The sequence below is a fragment of the Amia ocellicauda genome, chromosome 19 (genome assembly GCF_036373705.1).
Source record: "Amia ocellicauda isolate fAmiCal2 chromosome 19, fAmiCal2.hap1, whole genome shotgun sequence".
In the NCBI taxonomy this organism is placed as follows: domain Eukaryota; kingdom Metazoa; phylum Chordata; class Actinopteri; order Amiiformes; family Amiidae; genus Amia; species Amia ocellicauda.
This window is the reverse complement of record NC_089868.1, coordinates 22,221,361-22,243,657: the sequence shown is the minus strand read 5'-3', so window position 1 is coordinate 22,243,657 and position 22,297 is coordinate 22,221,361. Positions and strand designations below refer to the sequence as shown.

At 38.2% G+C, this 22,297-nt stretch overlaps 2 protein-coding genes across 3 annotated transcripts in view; one reads left to right on the top strand and one right to left on the bottom strand.

Annotated features, from left to right (window-relative positions):
• The window catches only part of kcnt2a (potassium channel, subfamily T, member 2a), a 39,259-nt gene extending 32,838 nt beyond the window's left edge, over positions 1-6,421 (bottom strand). Inside the window, exon 1 of the mRNA XM_066692247.1 lies at positions 6,076-6,421. Within this exon, the coding sequence (XP_066548344.1) occupies positions 6,076-6,170 (95 nt within the window). The 5' untranslated portion in view covers positions 6,171-6,421. The remainder of the gene's footprint in view (positions 1-6,075) is intronic.
• A 958-nt stretch (positions 6,422-7,379) lies between these two features.
• LOC136714780 (complement factor H) lies at positions 7,380-21,484 on the top strand. 2 transcript variants are annotated; one of them, XM_066692391.1, is made up of 16 exons: positions 7,382-7,525; positions 8,357-8,542; positions 8,634-8,739; positions 9,216-9,292; positions 9,616-9,798; positions 10,161-10,331; positions 10,862-11,053; positions 11,356-11,538; positions 14,549-14,716; positions 17,119-17,304; positions 17,453-17,632; positions 18,161-18,343; positions 19,278-19,457; positions 19,746-19,922; positions 20,482-20,667; positions 21,359-21,484. In XM_066692391.1, the coding sequence occupies exons 1-16, from the start codon at positions 7,453-7,455 to the stop codon at positions 21,370-21,372; spliced, it is 2,445 nt and encodes an 814-aa protein (XP_066548488.1). In that variant the 5' UTR covers positions 7,382-7,452; the 3' UTR covers positions 21,373-21,484. The 2 variants fall into 2 exon arrangements, with proteins under 2 accessions (XP_066548487.1, XP_066548488.1); XM_066692390.1 differs by lacking the exon at positions 17,119-17,304 and having other exon boundaries at positions 7,380-7,525.
• Positions 21,485-22,297: the final 813 nt, after the last annotated feature.

The window sequence follows — 22,297 nt, the reverse complement described above, 5'->3', positions numbered from 1 at the left end:
TTTCAATACAATAGTTTCATCCAACCCTGGAAAAATTCTGCCTTCTAAATACACAATGTCCAAACAAATGTCATTATTCTTCCATGTTATTTTCTCATTTATCTGTTGAAGAGCCTCCAGCGTATAAATAACTCCAAGGGATACAATTTCACCTGCAACACTCACCGTAGTTCATTTCAGTTCAATTAGCATACTTTCAGTATATACAGAGAGATGTCAATGCACCTGTTACCCATCTTAATCCTTTAATGAAAGCATGCTGGTGGTTGCATAACCATATGACACCATTTTAGCTACCTATCAGGGCTTTCTGCTATTTCTGACAAATTAACTGAGTTTAAAGTAAAATGTTACAGTTAATTATAGTCTCATTACCTGCTGAATACATGTTTCAAAATTTGGTTAATCTCATAAATTCTCAGCAACACTAGTAGGGCAACTGGGTCTAAATCATAAGAGTCAGTTTTAATGTAATTCCAATCTACAGGGACCATTAGAAACTGTGCAAAACTAGCGCAGTAACCAGTCCTGATTGGGAATTGATCCATTCAAGGCAAGCTGTGACAAGAGGTCTATGATCACCGTAGTACCATAAAATTACTTATTGACAAGCAACCAAGGTAGAAAAAGCTGATGCCAAAGGAAGCAAATTCTCTACACGTTCAGCACATAATTGTGCTTAAACCGTTATCAGTGCAAGAGAGTAATCAGCCACTTGGACGAAAGGATCTGTATAATAAATATCAGAAAAACAACTTGATCAAACTGCATTTGATTGCCGTCGATTAAAGAGAGAGAGAAATAAGGAGACATGATTTCACATTCATCTGCACCATGTCAAGGACTCGACTGAACAATCATCCTCATCAAGATGAATATGTAAAGAAAATAGCAGAACCACAAAGATAATCAGTGGACTGGAGAGTTTAGATTAGGAATCAGTGGCTTGAGGTCTCAAAGGGGGATTTCCATGCAGTGTTTTTAACTCGTGAAATGATGATGCCATGTTTGAACCGAAAACTCGGGAGGATCATGTTTGTGGCCAAAAAAAAACTGAAAAGGACACGGTCAATCCCAAATACTTGAGTAAATTATATAAAAAATACGAAAAACACACCTATTTCCACATATCCGCATTTCACGTGCAAATGCTACTAATAATCATATATATATCCTTTCATGGCATTATTATAAAAGCAGAAGTTAACTGGTCAGTTTATTGTGGGTTTCAATGAAGTTGCTCATGGACATTTCATGGTTTGCAATAGTGTAGTTCATGTTGATGGTAATGTGGAAAGCATTATCATAATGCCCTCTATATTGTTGTGGGTTTGTTGTGCACTGTTCAGTACATTAGAAGGGAGATCATTAGCTCACAGCCTGCTGCTCCATCAGTGACGTGAAAAACACTCGGGTAAGATCACAAAGTATTAAATAACTATATGCAAGACACAAGCCACCGCTACACACTGTTTCATCTGAACACATTGTCACATGACAGCTATGGGTTCCATGATGGACGGAGTGTCTCGAGTATTATTTGCATATTTATTTACTCCTTTCCTTTTAATTTGCATGAAGTCCCGGTAAATAAATTAGTACCATGTAAACCCAGAGAGGGAGTGGGTCATTTAATCTTTGATTTGAGCATATTGTCTCGAGTAAGATCACAACACACAAGTAAACACCGCTAAATTCAGTTCCTGGATGCAGTCTGCAGTATCTTCTGGTTTTTATTCCAGTCAGTTACAGTTCTCACATACTTAATTGTTTTTTATATTGGATTATCTGGATGAAGGGAGTACTTCTCTCCAGGCTGTTTTTTTTCTGCTGTACCTTTACTATTAAGTATTCACTATCATTATTTTCTTGCCAATAACCATTAAAGACCCTGAGAATATCCTGAATACGCTCAACTGAGGGGAAACAAATGTTAAAAACTAAAACTAATAGGCCTAGTTTGTTTGTAAATTAGTTGAGATTATAGTTAATTGATAAAGAAACAGCAGGATTTTAAATTAAGCAAAAACCAAGGGACACAACCCCACTCAATTCAGAGCAGTGCATGAGCAGACAGCAGTCATTTTATAATACAATTTGTGAGCCCATCTTTGAACACATGCGATCATCCCCTGGCACACTGCCAAAGCAAATTTGCAGAATATAACTTTGCACCCAAGAATACTAGTAATTATTGCTTCTGATCCCTGCAGGGGCTCCATGCTAATATGACTATGTTATTAGGAAATAGTAAATTATGTTCATGCACAGCCTTTCCCTGACGGTCATCTACAATGATTTCACATGATGTAGATTAATTCTAAATGGGTACATTCTTGCAGCAAATAACCATAAAATCAAAACATATGTCTCAACGCCCTATTCCTAGTGGAACTAGGAATCCATGTAGCCATTATTCCAGTTTTTCTTGAATCTACTCAAGAACAAGGGTTGGTTTCCAACTTCCATAGTTTCCATAGACAGACCTACAGCAATTAAGAGACCGCTCACAGCTGTGTGTACAACCCCTCTAACAAGAGGAGAAACTGCAAATTTTAACTTAGCTCCGCTAGAAGTGTCTGGACTCCACCCAGGCATAGAGAGAAATTGAAGTCTGAAACCGTATAGTTTTCTCAACTTTCTTCTGGCAAAAACCTACCCTTATCTTCTTATAAAAGAAAAGCACCTCTATGTTGTTTATTTCAGACAAGCAAAGATCTCAATACAAATGCATTCATACCTTCTGTAAAATGCCCACTCCAGTTCCTGAGAAAACCATTAAGCATTTTAACATTATTGAGTGTGACATTCATTCAGTGTGACACATAATATTCTTCTATGCATTGAAGTCTATAATAGGCAATTATTATATATTATTCTTCCTTGATTATACTATTCAGAATTGCAGCATGTATTATATATGTGTATGTGTTACACATGTTTAATAGAATGAAATGGCCCCTGACATTGTCTTTATCACTCATAAGTCACAAACTAATCTTGGAAGCAAAATGCCTTATCCTCAGGGCGATATTTACAGATCTGGGGGCCTTGGGCTACGGTAATTTACGGGGGCCCCTCCGAAAAAATGTAATCTGCTGAGCCACCATTCAACTACGCAACAACACACATTTGCTAGGGAACGTTAATCACACACAGCTCAGGGTACCCTGCACCTAAAACAGCCTGTACCAGCCACACAGTAATGATAATTAGTGTAATAATCACAGTAAATTCTCATCACTGAGAGACGCTACAACATAAGTAGATAAAATGTTATTGACTCACCATTACAGGAACTTGTGGCTATGTTTACAATAATCTGTTAATAATCTGACTAATAGCTCAATTGGAATACGATACGAGTCGGAACATTCTGAATTAAATGTCGCTGAAATTCTACATGTAAACAGAGCCACTGAACCTGTTTCAAAGGGTTTGGATAAACTGTATCGGTGTATCGGTCATCTTATCATAGCTCATGGTCAGACAGAGACACTAGAGCAGTGGTGCCTAAACAATGTCCCAGAGGGCCCCTATCCAGTACGTTTTGTCAATCACCCTAAATTGCTAATTTCACAAATTAACATTCAATTTAGAGAATCTCTGGTCACTGAGGGCTGAAAAGGGTAGTTCATTTTCTCTACAAAACTTAAATTCACAACTCACCTGCTTAATTGATCACATTGAAATGGTTCCAGGTGTTTAGAAATTGATAATTAAAGGTTACCTATAAAACCTGTGGGACATAGGGACCCTTGAGGACTGGGTTTGGGCAGCACTGATCTAGTCATCAAGAAACCGAAGTGTGTCTCATCCTGACAAATCACAGCCAGGTTCCTTCAAGTCAGCTGTCTCTTTATACAGCGAGCTCTGTCATCCTTAAACTCAGGTTATATGTTTTTTTTTTAGACAGCGTTTTCTGACATTGACGTTGTGATAGCAGACTGGAGGGCACTTAAAATATGCTCAGTGCAAGTGTGCCATCACCCTGACGGTCTGCTCCAAACTGCCCAGCTGATGTGTGAAGGAGTTGTACACATCCTAAGTTTCTTTAAATTCTTTCAACACTTTTTACACATCCAAACACACTGCGTAGCTTGATCAGTATGCCTTGACGAATGTCTGTCCATGCAGAGTTTCACTGAGCTAGTGATCTATTGTTGTTGGAAACTCTTAGACTAAACAAGCACCACAACAAACAATAAAAGGATTAAAAAAACAAAAATAGTATTTACTATACAATCTTCCATAAATGTGCAGCAATTTGTCTTTATTACACTTTATTATGCGATTTGATTTGATTTAATATAAATGTTATGTTTAAATGTAATTGTTTTCTCTGTCTTATGAATGACACCATTATATTATCTAAATCCCCATTTGACTATTCTCTAAGGCAGGATTAGGTCGTTCACTGACAACTTTTACTATTAACTCAAAAACTGAACAAATCGACCGATTTAAAATCTCAGCTCTTCCACTCCAGTGAGGTGTAAATTAAACGCCCCGATGCTGTTTCTTCTGTGGCCTCAGCAGATCCTCCTAGGGATGTTCAATGAATTAGGTCCCAAGAACTCAGATGTTCCTATTAACAATTGAGAGTGGTTTCAACAGTGGAAGCACATTACATTAAGTATATTTTAATAGGAAAAACAATAAGCAAATAAAATTGTAACTTTAGAAAGGTTTACCAAGGAAAGTGTTGTAAAGACGACTGTTTTACAGAAGCTTGATATAAATATTCTAAAAAGTTTTATTATGAGTATTGTATGAAAAACTTTTTTGCAATCTTATATTGATAAACCATATTTAATTCACCAGATAAGTTTTATAATGTAGATTAACAAATTGATTTTTAATTGTATTTATTTTAAAACCTTTTGATCCTGGAAACAATATTCATGGTAAGATTTCTTGTTATTTAACCTGATGTTTTCCTTTAAGGGGTTAACTGGTACTGAATAACTTCATCAGCATTATGGAAATAGTAAAAGAGAGTACCTCTGGATGTGTCAGATGTTAAGTGCTCATTCAGAAGGTCATCCACCCACATAACAATTTACACAGCATATAGACGGATATTGAATAATGCAAACATAACTGGGTACATAGGTCTTAAAGTAACTGCTGAGCACAGTGCTTCTGTAAATAAATCAAAAGTTTTCTCACATCCCTAATTTACACTCAACGTTTCAGAGTACACTCAGAGCACATCTCTTGAAAACCACTTGTGGGGTGTTGTCCTTTTACGCATTACTGGGTGGGATTGAGGCCAACACATTTTGTGGTAGTTTTAACACTGTGTGAAGTGAAGTGAGGAACAGCAACTGGGTTGGAGGATTAGGAGAGACAGCGTCCTTCATAGATGACATTCTTACTTATTAACATATTTTGTGAGGAATGTGAACACGTCAGATTTAAGAGTTTTTTTAGGTCATTGCTCAGAATGCAGGCAATTGAAATCGGCTCCACAGCATAGCACTGCAATTAAACAAATACACTTTACATTGGTCAGATTTAAATTTGTTTGTCCTGAGCTATGTAAAATAAATGTATCCAAGTATTGCATAGATGCATATGTTTCTAGTCAACAAAAGTACTGCATTTGAATACATATTTGATTAAATAAATACAAACCAATCCTTAATATAACCAAGTAACACGTTTTAGTCAATAAATACAAATATAGTATGTTTATAATGTACAATTACTCTTTTACCACTTTGATAAAGATGAAAGACCAGGTGAGTGCTAAGGCAATGTAATAACTAACATACTGTGAGGATGCTCAACATTGAGTACATTATATATATATATATATATATATATATATATATATATATATATATATATATATATATATATATATATATATGTAATGTATAATTTGCACATTTGAAACATCAATCCATTCTCACCCATGTGAAGATCTGACTTACAGGATACCCTTGCAATCTGACTCCAGCTCTTCCTGGTCTTTTGAAAGCACCAACCTGTTGCCTTTTCAATCCCCGCATCCTGTGTGGGCTCCCGGGTATCTGTGCTCCCTGTAAAAGCATCGTTACACCTCACCTGTCGTCGCTCTGCCAGCCCTGGTCGCCCAGCAGCAGATCCCTAAATCTGTACCGGGGTGGAAGTGGGGGGACCTCGCTTTCCAAATCGACCATCTTCTCCAGTAGTAAAACCAGGCTATCACACGCACAATGATCAGCAGAAACGCGAGTGCATGCTCATGTCAAAGAATGTAAAATGCAAGGAAACGGTATGACACAGGATCCAATGCACGCCGCTGACCAAATCATAGATGAATACATAAATGATAAAGCAGTCAATGGGATTATTAAATGATAGTTTGCTAGTAACAGAGCTTGTATTCAAATATCTGTGTGCGTGTAAGTTTGATCTTGTTCTTGTTAGACTTGGCAGTATCACCTGAAATTACATTCGTAGTAAACATCTATGCGCATCCCCTATGCTTTGCACACACGCAGTGGCCAATAGGAGTGCGATGCCCGCGGCTGTCTGTAACACCGGGCGAGTTCGTGAAGGGCAGGCGTGCGCAGATCTGCGCGGCTGCACCAATGGGATCGGAGGGATTCTGCACCTCTGCGCAGAACTGCCGACATCTGCGCTACACGGACGCAGCCATCCCTACAAGAGTCGGATCACGTTGGCCGTCTCCTGTAAATACAGATGTGTTGTTATTCGGGTGCAATTCAAGGGTTAGGTTGTTTTATTGAAATTCAAATATAGGGGATTTCTACTCCATTTTCTGAGTTTCACTATTTTTCATTTTTAGTTCTTTATATAAAAAAATAACTTATTTTTCTATGCACATCCTTACAGTATCGTTTGTAAAATGCATGCATGCATGTAATACACGCATATTATTTTGGTTCATACTTCAAGCAGATCGGAATGATTTCAGAAGTATAAATGCCGTGTACAGATAGATGATTGCATCCTGCTGACAAAAACATACATTCTGAATAAAGGAGCCCATGCATTGTTGATAGATATACAAATAGATCATACATATAGATATAGATATAGTCTGTGAAGTAATTTTGAAGTTGCTGACACCTTGTGGTTGTCTTGCAAATTCTGCAATCATCATCTAAACACAAAAATACTGGAAGGAGCTCTAAAGCCCATTCATGCTCCCTGTCTTAAAATGAGACAAGAGTCTAAGTAAGGGGGACGTTTGTATCCAGGGAAGGGGATGGGAGAGGTGGAGTTACATCCAGGTCAATACAATCACCGGTTTGTTTCTCTGGATGCTTCTGTCCCTCTCTCTCCTAAAATGCTTGTTTAAACAAGAGTCACAAGAAAAGTGGGAAATTATTAACCCGATGGAGCCTATTTAGAGTCAAAGCCTATGTGCTTGGCTTGACTTGCACAACTTGGGTTTCACATGGGAACTTCACGTGTTGCTTAAACTGGATTAAAATGGAAATTGTGAAATTTGGATTTATTCTTACATTATGGATCGCCATTTTTTCTGCAGTTAAAACAGATTCAGGTAAGTATTTTTCTGTTTCATTTTTTTTTTAAATGCCTCTTTAGATCAGATTTATTACCACAGCCACGATAGCAGAGCAAAGGCTGCAAAATATGTTCTGATTGAAAGCTGTCCAAAACAAATTTAGGATAATGCGTTCATATGAACTGGTGCTTTTATCTAATTTCAGTCCTTCTTTATTTTTTTAAAATCTTTATGGCAATTTATAATTATTTAAAACATATTTTAATGTGTTTTTGTATGTTAGATTATGCAGATAAACTTGCTTATTGTGGTAACAAATTAATAAATTAGGTGTCTACCAATAGGGTACAATTCTTAAAACGGGTTGTTGACTTTAATGTATCTTCATACGGAGACAGATCAAAACAAATACTAATTTGAAGAAAGTCAAAGAGCCTTGAATGAATCCATTGGGTCATGATTGAAAAAGTTTGTAGATATACTTTAAGACTAAATACTTACTCCCAGTGTAAATGACCGTGTGCGCTATGACCTCAGCCAGAAAGGGCAAAGTAGTCCCATATCTGTCTGAATTCAGTGTTTCTTTAGGGAGGGTTTAACTATGGTAATAGATCGAAATTCTCATATTTTCATATAACTTTGAAACTATTTAACAGTTGACAGAATAGTAAAACATTGACAGTTTTGGGCCAACCCAGATACAGAGTTAGAACTGACCAATGAAATGTCAGTATGTTGCAATGGAGCAGTCATCACAGATGTGGCAACTCCATATTTTTAATAGGTGGGTTTGAATATTCTCATATTTGTATTTCACTGTTTTTCAAGAATTTATTTTAAAATAAAAATGTCCCTTATTGTTTTCAGACTGTGAGAGAAAGTTCCTCCCTGAAAAGGAGAATGCTTTCATAGTTGATGACGACAGCAAAGCTACATACAGCAGTGGTGAAACTGTGAAGTATACATGTCAAACTGGTTATATTTCCAGAGGAACAATTTCATTCAGATGTGAAAGAGGGACGTGGAGGGAAACGGCACCAAAATCATGTCGGCGTAAGGGAATATATAGATATATATATATTTCAAGACATAAATTATATTTATCTTTTACGAATAAGTGATTGTTATATATTTTTTTATTTAGCAAAGCCTTGTGGCCATCCTGGAGATCTAGAAAATGGCTATTTACAGCTTGAAAGTGGACAGGAGTTTGTGTTTGGATCCACAGTCAAATATTTTTGCAATGAAGGGTAGGTGATAGTGCTCAGTAATGTTGCATTTTACTATTTGAAAGGTCAAGTAGTAAATCTTACACACAGCTGTGTTGTGCATTGGGGAGGGATAGAGGTGTTTCAGGGGGCTGGAGTTAAAATGCTCAGCTCTGCTCCTGGAGAGAGAGGCAAGTCAGTTTTGCAGGGTTGATTTTTTGTATTTATTAACTATTATAAGTAAAGCTCCAGGATGCAATCATCAAACAGCCTGTGCCTAATCAGAGTACTAGTAAGGAAACAGTATGGTTTTTTATTATTACCAATATTTTAAGGCATATTGTTTACTAACAAATGAACAAATTTGGAAATATGCAAATCTCAGAACAACAGACACAAAACCTCATATCAGCTTTTCTGTGAATTGGGTTTGTGACTTTACCACCTGCCGACCATAATTGTAATTTGATATACAGTGAATTTAACAGGAAAATTAACAATTTATGCTCTGAATTTAGATACCAAATGGCGAGTCGGATTACTTTCCGCAACTGCAGAGAGAAGGGATGGGACAATGATATTCCTCACTGTGAACGTAAGTAAATTTGAAATGTTGTACCACACATTAATTATTGTGATCCAGGACCCCCTTGTAAATGAGGCCTCAATGGGTACATTTCCTGGTAAAATAAATCAATATAAAAACACAACCTTCCCACCAAATTGATTGCATGTGTACTAAACATTTACATTGATAATATTTAAACATAGTGCCTTGGCTAAACGGAAGATATTTTATTTCCATCCTTTACTATGATACATTGCATTAAAAAAAATTGTGACATTTTTAGGTAACTGTGAACTTAGAATCTGGTCATATTGTACTATCTGTTTATTTATGTAATATCTGTTTATAAGCTGTGATGTGCATTCCTGAAGAAGTAACAGCTGGTTTAAGGTCAAGTAGAGGAAATGAGCCCGTCCCCTATGGAAGTGTGATTCGGTTTGAGTGCATCACCCCTGAGCATAAGCTCGAAGGCGCAGAAGAAATATTTTGTGATGCTGCAGGTCATTGGAGTGCATCTAACCCAAAATGTGTAGGTGAGCTTGGTGGATAAAATGTAAAGTCTGTAAAGTCTTTATTTTGTTAATTTCTTTCATTGGGATTTAATTTTGTTTACTAATATAGTCTGTTTTTTCTCCCCTAATTTACTTTAGCAGTTGCATTTAACAGTTTAATGCATTATTGTTCACTTTTAACTGGTCTTTATTTGTTTTTCTGTACTCTATAAAATTATTCAAATATTTGAAGGACATACTTAAGATACACCCTAGTCTGTATTTCCTTATAAATACTGATACAAACACGATATTTAAACACTATATTTTAGTCACCAAAATCTTAATGTTCAATGTGCATGATGAACTTCTGGAGTTATTAACATCATGTATTTATTTTAAAGAAATAGCATGTGGTGCTCCTGAAATATCAAATGGCAACATCCAAGACAGAAAGGAGATTTACAAGAATCACGAGACCCTGAGATTTAACTGTGATAACGGTTTTAAACCAGCTGAAAGAGGAATGCCAAAGTGTACAAAACAAGGCTGGAGTCCAGAGCCAAGATGTGAAGGTATTGAACAGTTCTAATGAACACATTTCATTCTATAGTATTTAATCTTTGGCAGCTTTTTCGTATTTTCATACGTCTTCAGACAGTTTTCTCTGTATTGTTTCAAAAAGCATAACTAACAAGAACAACATGAAAAATGTGTGGAGTTGTTCTTTGACCACATAATAATGTTCTGCTTGGTGTCTGATATCAACATTTGTATTTTTGTGCTACTATTCATTTCTAGTGTGTAAACGCTTTTGCTTTTTTAACTCACATTTTCTGTCACCGCACTGTACTGAACAAAAGCATTGTCTGGCGTTGTTTGAATGCAATTCACAATTTCAAATTCTATTGGATTTCTTACTGATGATGTATAATGACTTTTCTAGAAATCACATTATCAGCAGCATTCTTATCCTTTTAACTCTTATGAGGTTTCTTACATATTTCAATATTTATTTGCTCAATACACAAGTATGTTATTTATGTTGGTCCATCTGTTTAGTTGGTCCACCTTCCTGTAAACTGAAATCCCTTCTCTTTTACAGAGGTAACATGTAAAAAACCATCTACAGAAGATTTTGGATATTCTAGCAAAAACATATATATAGTTGGAGAAAGAGCCACCTTATCGTGTCCTCTTGGACTTAGAACTGTAACTAATGAGCAAAGCACTACTCTCACCTGCACAGAAAACTGGACTATGAATGAAGGCTGGTCAATCAGCCCTTATTGTGAACGTAAGACTTCATGATGCACAGCTTATGTGATTTATACATTTCTTTTAATTATGTATAGAGTATTAACTATAACTGGGAATTGACTTAGTATTCATAAGTAAAAGCATTCTATAAGTAAAAGAAACATATTTAATGGATAATTGTCTTTATTTGTGTAATTTAAATTCAGTCCATTAATGGAAATGTCTGCTATCAAAACCAATCTTTAAAAAAAAATCAATAATAATAATGATAATAATATTACATTAATACATTTTTAAATAATTAAAAAAAGATTCTCATGTTCTCTTGTTTATTTTTAGAAATTCATTGTGATCTTCCTGTTGGTGAGGGATTATCCGTCTATAGGCGTTGGTCTTATCCAATTAACAGATATCGACACGGGGATACAATAACATATAATTGCTTAAATGGATACGAACCACGAGGGCAACGACAGTCAACATGTAGACTTAGTGGATGGGAGCCAAAACCGATTTGCAGTGGTAAGAAAGTATTTTCCTGCACTTTAAAAAATAGTAATATTGTGGCGATGGATTATATCAATTACTTTTAATTCTATATCAAAAACATATATGTTTATAATGTATTTTTTATAATAAGTAATAACTCCTCTTTCTGTGTAAACTGAAATATACAACCCTCTTCCTGGTGGCAGCACACTGACACCCCTATCTCACGTGGGTACGGGTTCAGTACAGGTTCAGTTCAGCAGTGGAAGCCGAGCTCCATCGCTCCCTGTGGGCCAGAGAACAATCGTGACAGTTAGCACAGGTCTCTCCAGGCCTGCTCTCCTCAGCCCTCCCTCGGCTCTGCACTCGGTTGCATCCACCTCAGTCCCGGCCTCCTGTGCCACCTCCTGACACCTTCCAGTGCCCCACCCACAACTGCTCCACGCTTCAGCCAGCATAGTCGTGGCCAACCTGCTGTGAGGACATGTGGCAAAACGGACCCCAGCCCTGAAGGATTCCAGCAGTCTCTGATTAACCTGTTCAACCCCCAGGACTGTGGGTTGCTGCACATCATAAATGTTGGCAACTCCCTGTAATGTTGCAACCCATCCCCCGTACTTCGGGGTGGAACATGGACATTCATGAAGGATACACTACAGCACACAGTGCACAATATCTGTTAAATGCCCCCTTTGTGTAGCACCAGTCCACCTCCTTGTCTCTGGAGAGAGTTGCTTCCATCTGCATGTGTCTCTCTCTTTTGACTCAGAGACTCTCTGTCAGTCAGAATTTGTCAGAGACTGCTGAGCCTTCTACGTTGAAGACCCTTCTCAGATGGCGAGTTTGCAGATGTGGTTCAGTGCGCAACCTCAACACGACTGCCCTCACAGAGTGCAAATCAATCTGACTACAGGGTGCTCTGATGGAAGAGCTACTTGGCTCTTCAGATAGTCCACATCCTTGTCTCCAGAGAGTTGCTTCCATCTGCATGTGTCTGAACTCTCCACATCCTAGGCCTCTGTCATGGCCTACAGCAACAGGCACAGCCACAATTACCTACTGCCTTCTATCTCCATCTATTGCTGGTACAGTCCATTTGAAATCATTTCAGTGAGGCATGCATGGAACTCGTTGCCAGAGACCTCTCAGGGATGCTGGGGATTGGTGTGCTGTTTCAGCAGTGGCCACACGGTCTCCTCTACACATTTCCTCTGTTCCCATGACCAGCCATGCTGGATAATATCAGGCGAGAGAGCTCTAGGTCTGGCCCCTGAACAGGAGCGCCTCATGGCCATAGGGCTGTCTGATGCATTTGTGGCCAACATTCAATCAGCAGTACTGCTCTGTGGGGTTGGGTTCTTCCACACCTGCCCTATGGCAGTGTTTCTGCAGTTCCTGCAAGAGCTGTTGGATGCTGGCAAGTCCCCATGCATGTATGCTTCAGCCTCCCTGCTCTCTATATCTCCCTGCTTAACGCCTTGATGTTGTGCTGGAAGCACTTTCTAAGGCCCCCTTTGATCCACTTACCTCGGCTAAGCTGAAGCTGGTCTCTATGAATACTGCATTTTTGCTGGCCTTTGTGTCTGCAAAACACCTTAGTGAGCTGTATAGTGTATGTACTCTTGCTGCATCCCTCTTGTGGACTAATCGGACTAAACCTACTTTTCTTCTGAAGGTTTTCTTCCCCTTCTATGTCAACAGGGCGTTGGAGTAGATGGCATTCCATCCTCCCGCCTTCTTTTTGGAGGAGGAGAGAAATTTGTAATTGCTTTGTCCTACACAGATGTTGCAGTGCTATATGGATCATACTAGGGGGGTCCGACCCACAGATCAGATGTTTGTGTCTTATGGTGTGCAGATGGAGGTGCAGGCCCTGTCCCATTGGATTGTTGACACTATTGCCACAGCCTACATATCTCCATACATCCCAGTGCCTGAGCAGCTGGTGGTGCGCTCTCTTGCATGGCGTGTATTCGTCCTTGGCCCTTTTTCATGCTTTCGTGCGGTTCTACAGACTGAATGTCGCAGCCCAGCTTCCTATATAGGACATCCTGTGTTGGCTCCAGTTGAGCCCCAGCAGCCTGTTGGCACATGTTCCTGGCCTCTGTGTGATGTTGGCAGTCAAGTGAGTAGGTTTCCTTCTCCCGCTACTGTTTGTACCTGTCTGCCAACCTATTAGGCTGTTGGCCTCATATGTCATGTTGTGAACCGCTCCTCCTGACCTGACCTTTGTTTTGACAGTTGAGCATTGCCTTGTGTCCCTGGATCCTGCTGCTGTCTGATTGGTGGAGCACAGGTTCCTATTCCTATACAGGCATCTGTTGATGCCCGCACTCTTTCTGTTCCAGTAGAGCCTCGCCTGATGCCCCTGCTCCTGGTATCGACTTGTCATGTGCAGGTCCCCTGCTTCCCATATGGTGTTGTTTTTATTTCCAGTAGAGCAGGACCTTAGGACTCCTTTCTTGGTGGTGTACAAGTCTTTGTTGATTCCTGCCCCATTTTTTAGGTTGTTCTTATTTTCCACCGGAGCTTGACCCTGTGGCCCCTGCTGGGGCCCTGTTGCTTCTGTACCCTCTTTTATATTATTATTAAGTTGAGGCCTTATCTGCATCTGCATACTGGCTTCCTTATCTGTACGCTGCTGATTTGGGTAATATTCTTGAACCAAATCGGTAGCTTCTATATGCAACCATCGCTATCTGAGGAAGAGAATACTGCACAAAGACTGCAAGGTCGCTTAGGACCTCAAGCCTCCATCAAAAAGAGTCTGAGTCGCTTTGCGTTGTATTAGTTAAAGCAGCAGTGGAGGGTCTGCCCGAGTGACAACGAGCAGCGGCCGATATGCGACTTTGTTAGACAATGTGTTCATGGGGTCCCATTGTAACAAACATCTCACCCCATCTCTCAGATAACCATCATTGCATTCACAACCAATCGTTTTAGTCGTTTCAGTAGAAGTGTTACAATCTTTTCTGTATGTTTGGGTATGAATTTAACTCACAATCACTTTTTATGTTCTATTCTTTTCTTGTTTCTCTTTTAGAAATAACCTGTGATCCTCCAGATATTGCAAACGGCAAAATATTATATCCAAAAAATATTTACAAGTTGAATGAGCGTCTTCGTTATAAATGTGGCAGTGGATTTCATGCAGTTTCAACTGAGGTTCTGTGTGGAGAAGATGGATGGGACACACTTCCTTCTTGCAGAGGCAAGTCTCAAACTGTTTTAAACATGGAACTGCTTTACTTGGCCTTTGTGTTTTGTGTTGTTTGTTGGAACAATTATGGATTACTTTAGCTCCCAGTGCACTTCAGTTTGTTTCCTTATAATATAGTAGTGGCCTCCACATTTATTCATACCAGACAAAAACATGATTTCACAGAAGAAAGAAACTGCTCAAAGAAATTAAAATCTGTAAAACGTTATGAACGCTGCACAGAATAACATCTTAGGTTTTTCATATAATGGTGTGATTTAAAAATGCACAATGCTCAGATTTGAAGGCCACTGTAGTATACAGTATATACTTATAGTATGTGATATTGTAGTGATACATGTATGCATGCTGTAGTTTGTTGCCCTCCCACCCCTGATAAAAATAAAACATATACTAATAAAGTGAGAGTGTGTTGCTGAAGGTATACCTAGAAATATTCCACCGACTCTTCATCTTGTTCTATTGCCAGCAGGTAAGCTAGTGATTCTGCAAAATATCAGTTTGTCTTCCAGGATAAGAAATAAGTGTATATTACACATTCAGAGTTATATTACTAACCAGGTAATACATGGTGCACTGAGGTCTATATTGGGTGGGTCGTGTGTAAATTGTTATATGGTGGAATTATGTCAGTAGGAATTTGACTTGAGGCATTTTGTCAATAACTGTCATTGAAAGTTTGGATTCTTATTTGTTCCTAAGATTGATTATTGTTATGAGCACATCATTTGCTGTTTTTGCTGGATTTGTTCATTTTATTTTAAATATAAAAAATGAAAGGATCCTGGATAGCTCACCTTTCCAGAATGTTTTACTTTAACCTTCGATATTTTTATGTGAGTCTCAAATATGTGTATCCAAGGGCATTGCATCATATCTCTGAGAGACTCAATGAGGAGTTTTTCAACAAGCAAACCACACTCCCAGTTTTAATCTGAAACCCATTACTTTATCTACACTACATGGCCAAAGGAATGTGGACACCCCTTCTAAGTAGTGGATTTGGCTATTTCAGCCACACCCATTGCTGACAGGTGTATAAAATCAAGCACACAGCCATGCAATCTCCATAGACAAACATTTGCAGTAGAATGGGCCGTACTGAAGAGCTCAGTGACTTACATCGTGGAACCATCATCAGATGCCACCTTTCCAACAAGTCAGTTCATCAAATTTCTGCCCTGCTAGAGTTGTTAGTGCTGTTATTGTGAAGTGGGAACATCTAGGAGCAACCACAGCTCAGCCGCAAAGTGGAGTTACACAAACTCACAGAACGGGACCACCGAGTGCTGATGCACGTAACGTGTAAGAATTATCTGTCCTCGGTTGCAACAATCACTACAGACTTCCAAACTGCCTCTGGAAGCAACGTCGACACAACTACTGTTTGTCGGGAGCTTCATGAAATTGGGTTTCCATGGCCAAGCAGCTGCACACAAGCCTTAGATCACAGTGCGCAATGCCAAGGGTCGACTGGGGTGGTGTAAAGCTCACTGCCATTGGACTCAGTGGAAACATGTTTTCTGGAGTGATGAATCACTGGCAGTCTGACAGACAAATCTGGGTTTGGTGAATGCCAATGCTACCTGCCTGAATGCAGAGTGCCAACTGTAAAGTATGGTGGAGGAGGAATAATGATCTGGGTCTGTTTGTCATGGTTCGGGCTCGGCCATTAGTTCCACTGAAGGGAAATCTTAATGCTATACAGCAAACAATGACATTTTAGATTATTATGTGATTCCAACTCTGTGGCAACAGTTTGGGGAGGCCCATTCATTTTTCCATGACAATGTCCCTGTGCACAAAACAGGTCCATACAGAAATGGTGTGTCGAGATCGGTGTGGAAGAACTTGACTGGCCTGCACAGAGCCCTGACCTCAAACCCATTGAACACATTTGGGATGAACTAGAACGCTGATTGTGAGCCAGGCCTGATCACCCAACATCAGTGCCCGACCTTACTGATGCTCGTGTGGCTGAATGGAAGCAAATCCCTGTGGCAATGTTCCAGCATCTAGTGGAATGCCTTCCCAGAAGAGTGGAGGCTGTTATAGCAGCAAAGTTGGGACCAACTCCATATTAATGTCCATGATTTTTAAATGAGACGATCAGATGTCCACATACTTTTGGCCATGTAGTGTATCCGCATCAAAATGTTTGTATCTTTGCTGAGGTTGAGATCATCCAGAATGTTAAATATATTGCCAAAGTGAAATGGTATTTGTATTGGCTATAGCAATCAACAGAATTCCTCCAATTGTTTGAGCAGCAAAAATACTGACAGCAAGACTCATTCCATGCGATGGCCAACAGACCTATACTTATTATTAGAAGACAAATATGTGTTTCTATACAAATGCATGGCTATTAACTGTTAATTTATTCTCATCAGTTCAAGAAGGGATGTGTAAGAAACCTGATCTACGTAATGGATTTTGTACACCAAAGCGGGAGGTTTATGGCCAAAGAGAAACTGTATATTATGCTTGTATTCCTGGATATAAACCTGTAACAGAAGGATGGTGGGGAACACTACAATGTTCCAATGGCGCGTGGTCCGAGACTCCAGAATGCATTTGTAAGCCATTGAATGTATTTTCTGTCTTATGAACAATATACCATGACCTTAAATAGGACAATAAGCAATGTCAGATTTTATATTTCATAACATGCATTATGCACAGTGTGATTTTGTTCCCCCATAATGACGTGTATTTCTTTATTAGCTCAGGACAGTTGTGTCACTGTTCCAACAATCCCGAATGCAAGTGCTGAACTGCAAAGTTCAAATATATTTTCCCACGAAGAAACAGTAAAATATAACTGTGACTCGCTGTATGAATTTGAAGGTACAGATGTTGCAAAATGTATTAATGGAGAATGGGTCCAGTTGCCAAAATGCATTCGTAAGTATGGATTTAGTGTCAGTAGTGCCTATATTCCATTGAATGGGATGGGGGGGGGGAGGTAACAGGTTAACAACATATACGTGTTAATTTAATTTAATTTAATAATGCATAGTTTCTGAATTAGAAGTTAATTTTGTCTGTAATGTCCCTGATATTAGTATTAATATTAGATACAGTGTCAGTATATTCACCATTATTTTAGTATTTATTTTATTATGCCCATGGAGAAATGGGTATATTTCCAATTTTTTTGTTTTTTCAATATATACATGAAAATATCATTATTTTTGATATTATTAAAATAATTTCAGTAATGCTTGTTTTTAGTTTTTGTTAAATAACTGTACCAGCATCAGTGTCAGTTATCGGGTGACAGCTGAGAAATAAAACCATAATATCATCTTATTTTAGCCATAGTTTATGAAGGTTTCAATATGAATGAATACATAATAAACAGCAGTGTCTTTTCTAGGTGTGACAGGAAACACCTTGACTAAATACATTTTGTTTTTGTCTTTTAAACAGTAAAGGGAGGAACATGTGGCGTTCCCCCTCATGTAGAACATGCAGTAATTACATCACCGTTTCAGACACATTATCCTTGGAATGCAGTTGTGTCATACAGTTGTGAAGGGTCATATAAAATGGTTGGAAGTGAACACATTTGCTGCAGTGACAGAGGTTGGAGTGATAGTCCGAAATGCCAAAGTGAGTAGAGCTTTTTGTCATTCTTCTTCCATGAATTCTTTCATGCTGGGATAGTACTCTAAAAACACGAGCGTCAGGGAGAACCGAACCCAAAAAAACAAACAGACTATCTAAATAGACTCAAATATAGCCTAGAGGTATATGAAGAATCCATTGTTTCCATTGCATCCTATGTGGGGAAATTGCAACTTAGAGAAGCTGTGTGAAAATATGCAGATCAAAAGCCTTGGCTGTGGTGAGAGGAACCCAAAGAAGGGGCACTAGACCATAATGGCTCAAAAGAGAAATGGATAATAGTGATCTGGACACAGTAAAAATTTTCAGTTCTTACAGTACATGCAAGTGGAATTGCTTTGCTGGGAGTTGTTGTTTATATAATAGAATATTTCTCAGGTCTATATTTTCTGCTAGTCCAAGCAGGATTAGTTTGATTTAGTTAACCTACTTCTAAATTACACACATTAAATAGGATGATCAGGGAAAGAGGTGACAGCCTTTAACCTTATCATTTTGAGCAGAAAGCATGATTATCTGACCATTCTGGAAATTATGAAAAACAAATGCAAAATTGGTGGTGTCACTTGATCATTGAAATATTGGGGAATGGAAAGTTTGCAGTAAAATGTCAGCAAAACATATCAAGCTTTAGATTTTATCTTCAGAAATATGAAAAGGTTATCCAGATTGTTCTGATTGAGTTGAGTTTCAGTAATATTTAATAAACTGAGATTGTGGATGTGGACCTGTATATTTTAATACAGAACTCAAATTGAGAGGTTGACCTCAAACTCCAAGAATGACATACATTTTGAGTTAATAAATAAAACAAGGAGGACACATGAATATTTTGAATAACCACATTGCATTTCATAATATATTTTTAATTATACTTCTATGAATATAGATTTTATTTGTATTTATTATTTTTTATCAGAAATGTCCTGTGACCCTCCAAGGAATATCACAAATGCATCATTTTCAGAAAAGAATGTGGACAGAGAATTTTCACATGGAGAGACTGTGGAATATGTCTGTAGAGATTATTTTAGGTTTTCAAATGAATCCTCCTCAGCTTTGTGTGTAAAAGGAACTTGGCAATATCCCACCTGTGTTCGTAAGTTCATCTTATTTCCATAGTGGCTTTCTTATCATTTTCCATTTTTAAGCATAATTTTGAGAATAACATGTACTGACAAAAAACTGAAAACTGAAAATAGTGCACAATTTGACCTATATAAGTAAGAGGGGTGTTGTTACTTTCTCTGCTAGGAAACCCATTACTTCAGAAGTGGACAAGGTATCTAGAGCGTCCTGTTAGTTTTTATAAGCAGTGTAATTCATACAAAGTGTGACATTGTGTAGGCTGCAAAATAATGATTGTTCTCACACATGTTTTATACAGAACAGGATTACTGTGATCCCCCACCTAAGCCGGCAGGGGGATATGTATCACCTGCAGAAGAGAGATACCACAATCACGATGAGGTTACCTATCATTGTAATGACACGTATGAATTACATGGAAACAGTACAGTAGTTTGCAGCCATGGGGAATGGACCGCAGTACCAGAGTGTGTTAGTAAGTTCAAATCAGCAGCATCACTGTCATGAATTTGCATTTAATTAAAGAAAGACAACCTGAAGTCCTTCCTAGTATCTGATAGGTCTGATTTAAATACACAGTTTTGCCTTTTTTTGGTTGCAATGACTATGAACATAGTGTTTTATATCCTTGAACATACATTTCAGAACTGTACTAATGCAGTACTAAGTCCTTTCACTTTGGACCTTTGATCAAACACTATAGATTTGAACCCAGCTAACACAACGTTGTGGTAACGTACACCTGGTTATTCTCTAGTTTGTTCAAGACATATTTGAGCAGATTGAAATTTTGGAAAGGTGGAAATGTGTGTCCCTTTGGAGAAAATGACAGAAAGAACAGATCAAATAGTGTTGATATCGATGTGCTCATTTCCACAGTCACCTGACCTGACAGTCACCTGACCTGAACCCAACTGAAATGTTATACAGTACTGCAGTTTCTGATAGTTTGCTGTTAAATGCCTCTAGACAACATAAGCATTAAACATAAGTCTTTTGAAGAAGTTAATGCTTTTCATTGCATTGTTCATTAGAGCCCTGTATTATACCATCACCAATAGACGCGAAGTATAACCTTCAAAGTCCAAGGGATCAAGTACATGTTAAACATGGAAAGACATACAGTTTCAAATGCAAACCTAATCATTACATTAAAAATGGAAACTACTTGAACACAGCAGAATTGGAGTGTCTTAATGAAGAAATTGCTTACCCAACATGTAAGTATGATACATATTAATGGCTTTTGACTCATGAAATGTTTTTCACGTCTGTCTCTTCTGTTGAGCTGTTGTGATCATTTGATTTTATATATTGTGCATACAGCCATGTAAAATGGATTGACGTCAAAAACAAGATATGTAGTGTAAGCAGTGTAGGCACCATTTACAACAGTGATAGTTAATTTGCCTTTTACTGTTTCAAACCCTTAGATGATCTTTAGGTGAGGGCTGCTGTAGTCTCATGATTTGCCAATCATAATAACAATCATCAACAGCAGTATTTTTTAGACAGGACAAATCAAGACCCTTTTCCCTCAGGATGAACCCGGCGGCCATGTAGGAGCCGCCAACAAGGAAAAGAAAAAGTGGCCCATCTGAAGGGTTGACCAATCATAGGATGAATGTGTGGAGTCTCCTTTCAGCACAATACCCTCAGCTCCCACTAATGGTTGCATATTAGGCCCTTAATTCTCATTATATAAAGCTGTAAACAGCAAAGATAATACCATCATATTTCAGCTGAAATACTCTACTCTCCATTTTTATAGAAACATTGAAACGTTAGTGGTAGTCGTGAATCACTAAAGCTTTGTATTTGACAGAAGCAGCAGCTTATTTCTCTTCGTGTGAAAACTGGTGAGAGTCGCACTCCCTGAATGCTGTCTTGTGTGCTCTTCTTCTTCACCAGGTGTACAGGGATGAGAATAAGGATGCAGAGACGCTACACTGAAGACCAACAATACAATACATATATTCCGCTGTTCTTGATTTTGTTCTTGTTTTGCAAATAAAGAGGTCATTCTAAAAATTCAAATATGAATTGTGATGTTCCTGTGTTTCAAAATGTGATCAGCAAATTATGTTCCTGTTCATAAATATTCTTCAAATGTTAAAGTTTGAATTCTCTATCATTTTAGGAAGTCTATTAATGTTGCATACAGCACATTTAGTCTCAACTACAGATTGCAACAACAACTGTCAATGTCAAGAGTAACAATCATAGCAGCACCTCGGAGATTGAACACAGCTTCCTGTCTAGATTTCCCTACGACAAAAGTGCAGGGAGGGGAGAAGGATCCCTGTCAAACCACTAATTATGAGGGATAGTTAGGGGGTTTGTCAGCATTTGTCCATGGATTTGCACTGGGTTAGGGTTAGGGGCAGAGTTTCCCTTAAACTTAGACTGTCAAAATAATGAAAGTTAACAATTCTGAAGGGTTATGACTGTAGAAAGATTAAGTTAAGGCTTAAGAGTCAGTTTTGTCAGTTTGCTAAAATAAGGACTTTTTAAGATGGGTCTTTGCTGTGAGGGTTGAGTTGGGGGTAAGGATTGGTCAAGGTTAAAGGTCTACTTAAAAGGTCTTTAAAATAAGAAAATATTCTATTTTATTTTATTTAGATCATGAACTGTTTGGTGGCTTTATTGTGTTCTAGACATCAACATTAAATGATTAATACATAAAACTTGCAGACATCTGAAGAAGCACTTTTTGGAAGCTGTGAATGTCGGGTCAAGATTGAATTCTAAGATTTGAAAAATTAACTGGAGCAACTGAGAAATGTCAATTGTTGTCCCTTATATTTTTTTAGTGGCAGTCTCCCAATGTTTCTTGCTGGGACATACACT